We start from the raw sequence: 13,830 nt of genomic DNA on the forward strand, positions 1-13,830 counted from the left end.
TCAGTACTGAAGGGCTACTCTCATTAAGGGATGGTGAAAGATCCAGATAAAAAATCATCATCATCTAAAAGAAAAATAAGTGAAGCTGCTAAACTCTAAATAAATGTAACATCCATGTCAGCAATAGCTGGGCTTTAATTATCTTTTTCCAAGAATAAAATCTTTTTTCCCAGAATAAAATTATATATGCAAAGAACTTTAGAAAAACATTGTAAGATACTCAACAAAATATACTTTTGAATAGTCATGCAAAAATATTTACATTCTAACTGCATGATGTTTTATGAAATCTATTTTTTTTCTTGACCTTAAATAAAATTCAGGACAAATTCTCAGTCATTTCTAAGTGAATCAGTATAATCTTCCCATTTGAAAAACATATGACAACTATGTTCACATGCATTGAAATACAAGTATTTAATGTTTAGCATGACTCAGATTTGGCAATTCTCTTCTGGTCTGCCAGTGGTGCATACTCCCAAACTATCTACCAGACATATATTTCACATTTATTCTCTGGTTATATTTTCATTATTGTATTTCTGCCATCTGCAATAATAAGTCTTCCAAGGACCAGCTTCAATCAGTCCCTTGTGTTTAATAATTTGGCTACACTGTCCTAGGATCCAGTCTGCCCTTCAGTCAGTATTCCCAAAGTTCACTGCACTTAAAACACTCTTCTATCACATCAGTTACACATCCATTGATTTACAAATTGCCATACTAGTGTCTGTTGTGCTCAGCTGCCTTTCCCATCCTCCCCCCTCCCCCCTCCCCACCTCTCCCCTCCCCTCCCCTCCTCTCTCTCTACCTCCTCCACTGTATAACCCTGAGGGTCTCCTTCCATTACCATGCAATTTCCCTTCTCTCTCCCTTTCCCTCCCACCTCTTATCCCTGTTAAATGTTAATCTTCTTCTCCTGCTCTTCCTCCCTACTCTGCAATCTGTGTATGGGGTGAAGGTGGGAGTTCATAACCCACTTGAATCAAAGTGTCGAATATGATATGTCAAGAAATTTGTAATGTTTTGAACAACCCACAATAAAAAATTAAAAAATAAAAAAAAAAAGAATACAAAAAGTAAATCCCAGCCAAGATGTGAGGTAAAAGCAATCCTTAAACACTGTTGGTGGAAAGGTAAATTAGTACAGCCACTATGGAAATCAGTTTGGGAGGGTCTCCCAAAAAACATCAAAAATAGAACTACCATATGATCCGACTATACCACTTCTTAGTATATATGAGAAGGAATAAATAAACATACTATAGAGATACCTTCATAGCTGTGTTTTTTGTGACAATTATCAACGGCCAAGTTAAGGAATAAGAATAGGCACCTAAAAAAAAAACAAAAAAAAAACAAAAAAACACTCTTCTAGAGGGTACAGTCCCTGCAGTTGTGAAACATACATCTTAGATTGTGAAAGCACATAATAAGTAAATGAGATTTTCACATAGTCTAAGAAAAAAGAAGAAAATAAAACTTTTTGATGTCATACAAATCAGAGAGGTTAACTTGATTTGGGTAGTCAAGAAAATCTTAGCTAAACTGACTTAAACAACAAGGCATGATGGTAGAAGACTAAGTGGTATAGCATTCTCATATAAATGGAATAAGACTGAGGAAATGAAAAGATAATTACAAATTAGAGGATTCATAGAGGAAAAAAAACAGGCTATTTAACCTGAATCTTAAAAGTTTGTTGAGAATGGGTTAAGTGAAAAAGAGAAAAGAAGAGAAGAAGGGAAGGAGACAGAAGACTAACTCAAGAGAAGAAAAATTTGCTACAATAATTCACTTAATTACCCCCTATTCCACTGCTTCAACTGGATCGTGATCATACATTACACAGGTTTACATTTCATCCATTGCAATCTTATATTTTACGTTCTAGATGTAATTCAACTAAAGAAAAAAACGTTCTAATTTCCTTTACCTGAAAATGCTGTACTTTCTGTAGTACAGAACACAGATACATGATATCAGTCTTTCAATGAATTTACTGGAATGGTTTTAGCATCTACCCCATAATTTAAGAAGTGCCTAAAATATTCCTGTACAGTGGAACAACAATAAAGAAAAGTATGAAAATAAAGGGAGATTTGGATGAAGAAATTTTTAAAAATATAACACAGGATTGAATCAGGTAACTTGTCATATAAGTTGTGATAAATAAAAAAAATATATAAATGTTTAACAAAATGATTTTTTTTTTTCTCAGACTCAGGAGAGGGGGTAGAAAGAAAATAGAAAAGCGAGTGGCCTTTGGAAGGAGACTATCAAGGGCATGCTCTAAGATCTACTTGTTATTTTCCTAAAAATAAGAAATATTAAAGAATTTAAAGGTCAAAAGAAAGGAACAGGGACTACATGACATAAATCATTGCATTTTCTTAGTTTCTCACTGGTAAGAATTTAATAAATATGTACTACACATACAATAGCTTGTATATAACAACAATGTTGATCCTACCACAAATTTGTATTCCACATTTTTCAAGTAAATATTTACTGTGGAACTATTCAACACTAATTATAGTTCTGACCAGGCTTAGCAACTGGAAAATAATAATTATTATGAAAAAGCCAATGATATATGAAATAACTGTGCATGACTTTTAAAGGAAGTACTAAATTCGTATTTTCATGTTACAAAGTAGATGTTAACAAAGAGCATGCACTAGAATAATAAAAACACAATATACTGTAAATTGACTGATATATATATTTGTTATGAAATTTCATAACAGAATTCTACATTTATAATTGAAAACAATTCATGTAACAGATTATTTAATAGTTCAGGAAATCATGATTGTTTAAAGTAAATATGTACTTCTAAAGACTCATCTTTAACAAATTAAATAATGCATATATTCTTTTGAATTGGTTGATGAACCAAACATTTGACATGTGGCTCAACTAATAAACATTTAAACATAAAACATAAAGTGTGAGTGTTAAGAACTTAAACTTAATACATTTTTATTTATTGTGCATTTTAGCTTCCAAACACTTCCATTTTCTAAGATCTTAGAGGCTCACAATTTGCCATTTTAATAAGATCTGTATAAAAGCGTTTAATATTCAAAATCTGACTTGTTGTCAGTCCTAATTAAAGTAAACAAAGTCTTGCAATGAATGAATTTAATTACTTCAAAACTAGTATGTCTTACTAAGATGAAAAGCAAACGAGTGCAATCTAATCTCAGCAAAGAATATTTATGATTATAAGCTTTGTCAATAGCAAAGTGCACCAACTGTTCATATATCTGACTTCCAAGAGATACATGAATGCTAATCAGTTCATTAGAGGCTTCTAGGTTGTGATATTTAGCGACAGGATATAGTAGCTTTCTTGTCCATGGAGGATAATTGTACTCAGAATGAAAAATTGTTTCCAACAAAGCATCATCCTTCCTGTTTCTGATTTCCTGCTGGTTGCTTTTTATGGGCTTCATACCTTTCAAGAAGCCGACATCATTCAGCTTATTATGTCACATGAATACAAGTATGAATACGTCCTGAGATGGTCTGCTGAGCAGGATCCTACCACCTTTACTCCCAGCTCAGGCATTCTTGTTAGGCAGAGAAGCCTAGGCTCCATAATTAGCGCACTAACAGCATATTACCAGAAGTTATAGTGGAAATCCTTACTAAAATGGTTTCTACCCATAGGGCACACACAAAAAAAGCATTTCAATTAACAAATACTTGATGACATAATGATAAACTCACATATGAGCATTTTAACATTACAAGATGATTGGGGAGGGGAGGGGAAGGGAAGAATGATGAAACTGTTAAAAATGCAATAACATTTATTTTAAAAAAGCAATCTTTGACGAAAGAGAAGGTAGTGCAAAAATGTATTCTTGATGGATAAATACAGACTTTAGTTTTAAAAAGAAAACAAAAAATGAGAGCTTTACTCACTATAGTGATAAAGGCATGCTCCCTAAACAAGGAATGGAATGGGTAAAAAACATGAAAGGAAACAAACCATGTTAGTCTAAATTGATTGTTGCTGGAGTGCATTTTTATGATATTTCCCAACAGAGACAGTGAAGGAAGCTAAAATTGAACTAATTCACAATTAAGCTGAAAGCATATACAGTATAATCTATGACAAGCCAAATAATAATTTTGTGATTCATTAAATCTCAAGGGAGAAGAAGTAGAAAGAGGAAAAGTAGTCATTTTATTTCAAGTACTTCAGTTTAAAATAAAATATTAGGAGTGTCTATTTATAAGAACTCATGTTAGAAGTTGGTTATACTTTCATATAGAATTCAGAAGCCCATATGGGATTTTAATAATTCATTGTAATAATATTTCATTACAACACAAAAGATATCAGTCTCTTAATTTCATATAATGGTTTGCAAAGTGATTCAACTTTAGTTTTAGGAAATAAAAAAAAAGAGTTCATTACTTCAGTTACTCATTAGCGATTAAGCTACAAAATTCGTGATAACAAAGATACCTGAAAGCAAAGAAAGCCTTAAATCAAGCAAGAAATCAGTCTCATTAATTTATATATCTGCCAATTTTTAACATGGGTGAAGAAAATATAAACCTAAGTAGTGATTGTGACAAACTTCATTTTGATCTTGGACTGTGCAGTATTTTGAAATGAAATATTAAATTTTGTGGATCAAGAGTTAATTTCTAGTATATATCAACCCTTGAAGCTGACTAGTCACACCATGAGTTTATAGAGGCTATCTCAGTTTTCTGAAATATGTCTACAGTACCTAAATCTCATCATAGCTTTACCCTCAAAGTTCTCTTGAGTTTCAATATTCTTTATCATAAACATCACAAGAAAGTAAGGCAAATGAATGGGGGAAGATGGGAGAATATGCTGTTATCCAAGTAGATAAAAAGAAAGGGGAAAAAAATCAATAGAAATACATGGTGTGTTACTCATGATGAACACTTAAATTTTCCTAAAAGAAGGCAAAGGTTAAACATCTACAATTTGACACTTCAGAATGATCTTTGGTTATATAAAGACATTTAAAACATTAAAAAAATTGTACTTCTACTTGATAGTGACTTAAATTTATTTAGATATCAAAAGGATATGGACATCTTTGTCACAAACTTGTCATGCATGTCCTCAGGAGGGGGAAAGGTTTCCAAATCTTTCTCAAGCTGTTGAAGCTGCCTTCCCATCTGCTTCAAATTCTTTTCCAGCATTTCTACAGAGACTAAAAGAGAGTATATTAAATGCCTTCAAAGGACAAAATTATAATATATAAAAGGTACAATCTAGAAACATAACATTTTTTAAAACCTCATAAGAAAATTTATTATTAAAAAATTGAGTGTCACAGTTTTTAACCTTTTAATTTGTTAAAAAAAGTTGTAAAGTCAATAATAGAGTACTTAAAATATAAGACAAAAGAAGTTTAGGAAATGTCCACATGAATAAATAACATTTAAGAAATAAGTTTTATTTAAAATTAGAGCTCTTGACCACTACAAATATTATAAAATAATCATACTATTCAGACAGACAAAGAAAACCAATGTTTTAAAAGTAAGCTTACATAATTCTGAGGTTTCAAAAGAATCTCTTGAGGAAACAGTGAATAGATGATAAAGATGAAGAAAAGTGGCTTCTATAGTATGAGCTAATCCATAATAGTAAACAAAAGGTCTCAGAGGCTATTTACAATAACAGATGTCAAGCTTTCTTTACTGAAGCTATGAGCACAATTTGCATTTATTATTACCAGTTAATATTTTCCTTCTTGGAATTAAGTTTGCTCTCACAGCACACACAACTAACCAATAGTAAACTGAGACACAGAGGCAGCATCAGAACATACTGGGGCAGCACAGCAAAACAGAGATCATTAAGAACAATTTCCCAAATCTTTGCCTTGTGTATCTTACATGACATTAGAATCAAAAGTTACCAATAATGAAAATAAAATGGCCCAAACCAACTTTTTGTATATTTCCTTTAGGTTTAAGATGAATTTTAGTTTAAAAAAAGAAAAAAGATTTTACAAAAGATTTCTGGTTCCTTTCAATGAAAATTATATAAAACAATGTTTCACAAAATTAATCCAATATAGTTTGTCATTTTCAGACCTGGAATTAATCCTGAGGAACAGGACAAATCAAATATTACCTATAAAGAAAGGAACATCCTTGAAAGGGATCTAAATGTTTAAGAAAATGGGTCTGAGTTTTTAAAACATATAGTTTAAAATTGTCATAAATAGCTTTAAAAACCACTGCAACATAGTCTGTTATTAAAAAAATTAGCAATCTAATTCTCAGATTCAATGTTTATTAAGTCCAATGACTGAACTCTTCATAGAGGCACATATAACATTTGTTTGTCTCTGAAGAATGAGGGTATTTTAACCTTGGTTCCCATTGTGATGAAGCCATTCTGAAGTTATACTCATGCATATTTTCTTACTAGTTTATTTCTCATGCATCCTCTTTTTGTGGTTTTCACAACTGAAATTGGAGCTGGGAGTGTACCTCCAAGGCAGAATGCATGCATCTCATGCAGGCGGCCAGGGGTTCAATCAGAAGCACCAGTAGAAGAAAAAAAAATGCAATAATTGAGATGATGGATTGTATGAAATGTTTCCATTATGGTAGTATTTGGTATAGGAATTCAATCTATTTAACTCATGTTCCCCATGTCTTGCTGTACACAGCTCATGATAGTAACATACATTTCCTATGTTATGCTCTTTCATTTTTGTGTCTGCTGGTCAATCTTCCACAACCAGAACATTTATTTGATCAGGTCCATGGTGTTTCACTTACTTTTCTCATTTCTAAATGGTTATTTTGCTTCTTTCAAAGTTCTCTTTCTGCATTACAGAAGAGATTCCTTTTGCTTTCCTAGTCTATTTGATCTCTCCTCTAATGTCTCATTAGCATTTCCTTTATCATTTCTCAGGAAATCTTACAAGTGGTTCAGTCACTTTTAAACTTCTTAAAACTTGAAACTTCTGATTAAATAAATGTTCTAGAACATGCAAGATTTTTATATTAAGTAAATATGTACTAAAAAGGTGTATAAGTCATACTTTGTGCTATTAATTAGGTTAAAAATAAGTTAATGTACTATAGTATAATATTATTAGTAATCAATATAACATTATTGATAATGAAAATAATAATAACAGCAGGTAACTCTAGTGAGTGTTTACAAATATTGGGTAATGTCTTTAATGTTTTCCAATAATCAGTTCATTTAAAGACAACGTCATGAAGTAGGTGTTGTTATTATCTCCAGTTTACACATGAGCAAACTAAAGCTGAGAGGGTGGGTAAAAAGATCAGATAACTAAAAAGTGGAAAATTCAAGAATTTAAATTCAGGCATTTTGATGTACAGAAATTATTAAGAGAAATTACTTCTTTGTTTTCCATAATCTCTACTCTCCCTATCAATAACATTTAAATAAACAAAACTTGTTTTCATATAATTGGTTCCTTGTACATTCATGCTTAGATTAATTACAAGTAATCCAAAGATGACTTAGCCCATGGAAAAATACCTAAGCACTCTGGAAGGATGAATGAACAGTCCTCCACTGACAAAAAGCACAGGGTAAGTCTTTGGAGGGAACATAGTCAGATTTTTTTTTTTTTCCTGACAGCAAATGTATTGTTCCAACACCAATCAATTCTTTTAACTCTCTAACACTAATTGGATTTCCTACAATTCAACTGAACTCTGACACTACTTACTAAGAGTTAGTGTCATTGTCTTAAGGGCTCAGTCTCACCATACTGCCCTCATATCAGATGCTCCCTGCAAGTCCAAGAGGCCATCCATACTTCTGAAGGACTGGCTATAAATTGGAGGATTCTACAGGTCCCCTCCCTTAAGGCTCATAATTCATAGAACTTAGGAAACCGCTATATATACAGTTAAAGTTTTATAAAGGACACATCTCAGGAATAGTCAAATGGAAGAGATTTACAGTATAAAGAATAAGAAGGAGAGGGTAGAACAGATTCCTCACCTGCTATAGGTACATGCCCTCCCAGCATATCCATGTTCTCAACAACCCAGAAGCTCCCTTAGCCTCTGTTTCATAGTCTTTGTTGAAACTTTATTATAAGTTATTAGAGATTAAATCATTGCCCATTCATGATTTAATTCAATCTGCAGTCCCCCTCTTTCCCTGGATATCAGGGGCTGGGCTAATATTTCTAACTCTGGAATCATATTATTAGTACCTCTGGAGACCATTCCCCATGAAAGGAAAGGCTTGAGACTTATCCAACTCATTGCTAACCAGTGGGTCAAACTGCTTTCTTCATAATCTGAAGCAACTTCTCCTGGGATCAATTTCCACATCAGTGGAATGGGAAGCATCTCACCATATATTTTTACCTCAGAGATACTTCATAATAGATCAAACCAAATAGTGCAGTATGAAGAAGTTTCTTGAAAAAGAATACACCATGGCTTTCTTATTCCTAAATAAATAAGAAATGAAAAAGCTTAAAGATTTTTTAAAACAAAGTGATACTAGAATGAAAGGAAAAGTAAAATCATCACTACAAGCACCAGGTCAGGAACAGGCTAGTGTGGAAGTCAGCCCAAGAAGAGTTGATATTTTCAACTCTTATGAATGCTGGGGGCATATTCAAACATTTAAGGTCAGCACCATCACTAGTAAGCTATCTTTAAAAATGGTTCTTGCAGCTACTCTATGATGGAAATCCTACTAAGCAATCTCTTATGTAGACTTCATCAGCAGTCTCTGATTAGATTACTTGTGCATTATTCTTAAGTGGATTTAAATATAATCAACCAACCTCTCACTGTTGGTTTTTAAATAAGGACCAAAGCACACTTGGAAGGGAGAGAGGAGTGTGTGAATTCTAGGCTAATAAACTATAATCTAATGTTTAGAGTGATCTGATGGATAAAACTAAAGAGGATTTTAAGAATTCCCTTGGTGTTTTCCTTTTCAGCAATTTTTATATTTCCAAGGACAGCTCCTTAATGTATCATCAAACATAATTTACCACACTTTACACAAGTCAAATTCTTTAAGGTCACTAATTTTTTTTTTTTTTTAAACTAGAAATCCAAACTAGAGAGCTTTAAATTGGAAATTCTCAAGGAAGTGTTATTTTACTTGTGTATCTATATGAGACGTGTGTTTGAATTTATCTTTTAAATTAAGTCATTTCTTAAATCAAGAAATATTCTGTTTCATTATTTAGAAGAAAAATAATAAAACAGAACTGTCATCAGAGTTGATTAAACTATTTTAAGGCAATTCTTACTTTTCCATTTTACTCAGTTAATAATTCATCAGGTGGGTTCTTAGTCAACTTGGACATGTATGTGTCTTACCCTCAACCAGCTCATTCATAATCTCACACCTCAGTGGGCGGAAGGATAACAAACTATTTCCTGTAATAGTAATCTGCTCGTTTCCATCCCCCTCCCCCTTGCAATCCTCAGATCCAAATAATTGTGACACCCCAGGCCTTTGACTTCACAAACAGTACTTACATTTGGGGACTCTTATTTCTTCTATGATCTCCTACTGTTTTTCTCCAGTGTTTTCATCAGAATGTACATGAGGGTTTCCAAGCACCTAGTGACTTAAAGATGTCTCTTTCTGGTTTACAGCATGCCAGTAGACTGGTTACATAACATCTGAGCTCCTAAACAAAGGCCCCGCACAAAACCAAGCTGGCTGCATTCCATGTTCCATCAAGTTACTCTCAAAACAATATACAGCATATGTAGTTTCTCCTGCCCATCATCCTAACCCTGATTCTGGAAATAATGTGTGTCTATCTTCTCTGTTCTCTACCCCTGGATTACTCCTATTTGTACTTTATAACAAGTATTGAAACACCCAGCAAGATCCCTGGTGAGGTGCCCTTACCACCCATCCTAACTGGTAATTGAATCTAACTTTACAACTACTATACACTATTGACATTGATCTTCTGCTCCCAACTAGCTGAGAATTCCTTAAGGGAAGATACCATATCTTATTTAACCTTTGTTCCTTCAGTTATATAACATGCTGGAGGAATGGATTCTGGATTTAACTTTAACCTCTCATGATAAAAACACTGAAACTAAAATGGGAAAATATAACAAATTAAATATCTAGGACATTAAAATCTAAGAAACAAGATTCATTTCAAGTGTGTTGTCGTCATGATAATTATACACCATAGGTGCTAAAGTAGCTGTAGAATAAAACTTAAAAATTACAACTATAAATATTTAAGTTTAAAGCAATCATGAATACATGTTTCTACAATACCATGGCCTAAGATTTACTCTGCTAAGATTTGAAGTAAAAAAGAATAGAAATCATATACATTTAAGTAATCTTTATAATTAAAACTCCTCTAAATATCTCTTGAAGGTTTTGATCATTCTTTCATAACAAGCATACTGAGAAATGCCTAATTCATTTTACACATCATGACATAATACAGTGAAACTCTTTTAAAGAGAGTTTAAATAATAATTTATTACAATTTAAACATTTAGGGCCAGGGTTGTGACTCAGAGGTAGAGTGCTTGCCTAGCACATGGGAGGCCCTGGGTTTGATCCTCAGCACCACATATACATAAATAAAGGTATTGTGTCCAACTACAACTAAAAAAATAAATAAATACTAAAAAAAAATTTAGATTAAATAAACTATCTACCCTAGAAGGAATATTGTTTTTTGTGTGAAACTATTGAGTTTCAAACTCCCATAAAAAATAATTTTACTAGAAAATTCTAATAAAGCTATAATGTTTTATAAATACAAGTTTAAATATTAAAATCAGAAGGGCAAAATAACCTCACCAGTATTTTTTAAAATACTGAATATTAAGTAGGTCTATAACAAAATCATAACTCTAGAATACCACTATAAAAGTATTATGACAGAAATGTACAAAAACAAAACAAGATTATAAAAAAAAAGCCACAAAACTGAAAATAAATTGCAGCTTCGTTCAAAACAGATAAGAGCAAATTGAAAGAAGCAGTGTAAGTGAATGCCCAGCCATCCTTATCTAGTAGCTGTACTTCCTCTACTCAAATATTCTTTCTTCCCATTGTTCTGATTCTTGATGGGACTCCATGAAATAATACACCATAACTTGCAGTCCCTAATTAATTTGCTATATCATATACAATGGCGGTTATGTGTTGTTGTTTTCACATTCTAATATGAGAGAAAGGCCTACATTTGACATGAGACCTGGAAACAGGAAAAAGGCTGAAGGCAGATGGAAGAAATGAAGAGGACAACCAACCAAAGGCCTCCAGTCAGTTCTGTGTACCACCTCACCCACTGTGGAAAGACAGAGGCAGCTTTGTTTTCTACAACTATGAAGAGGATATTAAAGAGAAGACGGCAGCTTTCTAGAAGACAAAACTATATTCATGGGAGAAGTATATAAAAAGAAAACCTTGTTTGCTTATAATAATTTGAAAATTCGTTTGGACAAACAAGATATTCAAGAACATAGTAAATATTAAATAAAAAGATGTACTTGACAGAGATGTTGTTCTCTCAGAAACTATAAAATGGTTTTTAATACATGCATTGGACAGAGTGATATTAGTTCTTTCTAATGTGCCCCAGGTTAAGTATTAAGTATAGACTGACCAGATTTCAAATAAAAATAGTTTCCAAGTGCAGCTATTGAACACCAGGTTAGCCTCAACAGCACTGTACTTCATATTACTGGGCTTGAAAAAATTCCAAATTTTTTCCTGTCTAGATCTAGATACTTCCTTGAAGTTTAATAGGCATTTTAAATTCATATTTTCAAATTATAACTTATCATCCTTCTTGAATTTGTTCTTACATCTCAATAAATGATTGATCATGACTCCTCTCTTTCTCTCAATGCCCACACATTTGATCATACAAAAAATCCTATTCACTCTGATTTCAAAATACATTCATTTCTTAAGTATTTCTTACCATCCTAGCCTCTGTTGGATCATTTTAGCAACCAAGTAATTTCACTGATCCTACCAGATTCTCTACTGGTTTTTCCCCCCTCCCTGAATATAGTGGCTTAAGTAAACCTCTAAAAATAAATTGCAGCTTCGTTCAAAACAGATAAGAGCAAATTGAAAGAAGCAGTGTAAGTCAGATATTACTCTTTAAATCAAAACCTTCCTTTGGCACCTCATCTCAATGTAAAGTCAAAATCCTTACATTGGACAATGATGTACTATAAGACCGGTTACCTTTCTGACCTAAGCTCTTCTTCTGCTCTCCCTTTCCATCTCTGCTCCAGCCAGATTCACCTCCAGATCTTGGGACCTCTATCTACCTCTTCCTGCCTAAAATGTGCCTCTCTCAAATACCCTGCCCCCATGCTTCCCTTAGGTTTTTGCTTAAAGGTCACCTTCTGTAACCACTTAATCTAAAACCTCAAGAACAAACAAAACCAGGAAACAAAAGACCCTTGCCTTGGCATTCCAGTGCTAGAAACCTCATGTCATGTGCACTGGATCCTTTCTGTGATTCAAGTTCTATAACCACCAAATTAAGACAGAGAAGATTTTTCTTTAATGTTCACAGCTCTACCCAATACCCAAAATGATGCCTGGGATAGAAGAGGCACTCAGTAAAGGACTGATCCTTGTTAATACAATTCCTGATGTAGTGCCTGTCAAGCAGCAAAAGCTTAATCAACTGTTTTCAAAGAGTCTACTCCCTATAGCATCAAAACAAACAAAAATTAATGAGCAAAATTTTACATTCCATAAAACACATAGTTTGAAAGGGAGATTCTGAGAAACTGCCATTACACTGACAGTACATTAATATTTAAAGGACAAATCTGATCAACTTAAAATCTTTCCTAAAGGTAACCTTTCTGACGAAAGGGGAAAGATTACTCAAGATCCTATTTTCTTGAGGTTCTCCCATGAATGTTAATAAACAATGTTTTAGATGTTTCTATCACATATATCATTTATCATAAGTTAATTCATATTTCCATATGGCATTCTGTAATATTTTTGGGCTGAAAATTTTGCTAAAAAGCAAAAAAATCACATGCAGACATCCCTAGAAAAACTAAAATTCAGAGTAGTTAAAGAGTTGCTGGAGTCCAATTGTTCTTAAAGGTTGTTTAGTACTGGAACTGCTTTTTCAAAAGAAATCTTATGCCAAAGTTCAAAATGTGAAAATAGAATGTTTCAGGATAAAGCTGAGGAGAAAAAATAGAATCCACTTTTAAAATTCCATTCCCTAGGCTAGTCTGCCCAACTGGTAAAACTGTATTGAGATATACACTTAAATTCTGTATAATTTTCTGCAGGTATACTAGTTTAATTTTTAGAAAAGCGCGAGCATTTTTCAATACCATAAATCTACAAAATTCTTCGTTGTACAATCTAAAGCTTGGATAAATTTCAGGCCACACAGAGTTGGAATTCATTTGAATAACTTCTAAAAATACATGTTAAAATTATATAATGATATATTATTCATATAGAGTCATGTTTACCTACATCATTAATGACAGCACAGGCAGGTGTTTGTCAACAAAAAATAATCACTGAAAAATAACATCAGCAAGGACTATGACAAATGTAGAGAACATTTATACTATGCTTACTAGGTGATATTTAAACTTTATAAATATTTATATGTATATATTAACTTATTTACTTATCAAAAGAATCTTCTAAGGTAAGTTTAAAATTGTCTCCATTTTATAGGTAAGCAAACTCAGGTACAGAGAATAAAAAACTTGTTTAAGGTCAAACTTCTCGAACACTAGGATTTGAACCCCAGCTGCCTAACTTCAGAGATTACAATCTAA

The 13,830-nt window shown here is 32.7% G+C and overlaps 1 protein-coding gene across 3 annotated transcripts in view; it reads right to left on the reverse strand.

Moving 5' to 3' along the window:
- Diaph3 (diaphanous related formin 3) overlaps nucleotides 1-13,830 on the reverse strand; it is a 475,858-nt gene that overhangs the window by 172,342 nt on the left and 289,686 nt on the right. For all 3 annotated transcript variants that reach the window (XM_048791762.1, XM_048791763.1, XM_015486017.2), the window contains one exon: nucleotides 5,092-5,216. In XM_048791762.1, coding sequence (XP_048647719.1) covers nucleotides 5,092-5,216 — 125 coding nt within the window. The remainder of the gene's footprint in view (nucleotides 1-5,091; nucleotides 5,217-13,830) is intronic.

This window comes from Marmota marmota, unplaced genomic scaffold (assembly GCF_001458135.2).
Source record: "Marmota marmota marmota unplaced genomic scaffold, marMar, whole genome shotgun sequence".
Classification (NCBI taxonomy): Eukaryota; Metazoa; Chordata; class Mammalia; order Rodentia; family Sciuridae; genus Marmota; species Marmota marmota.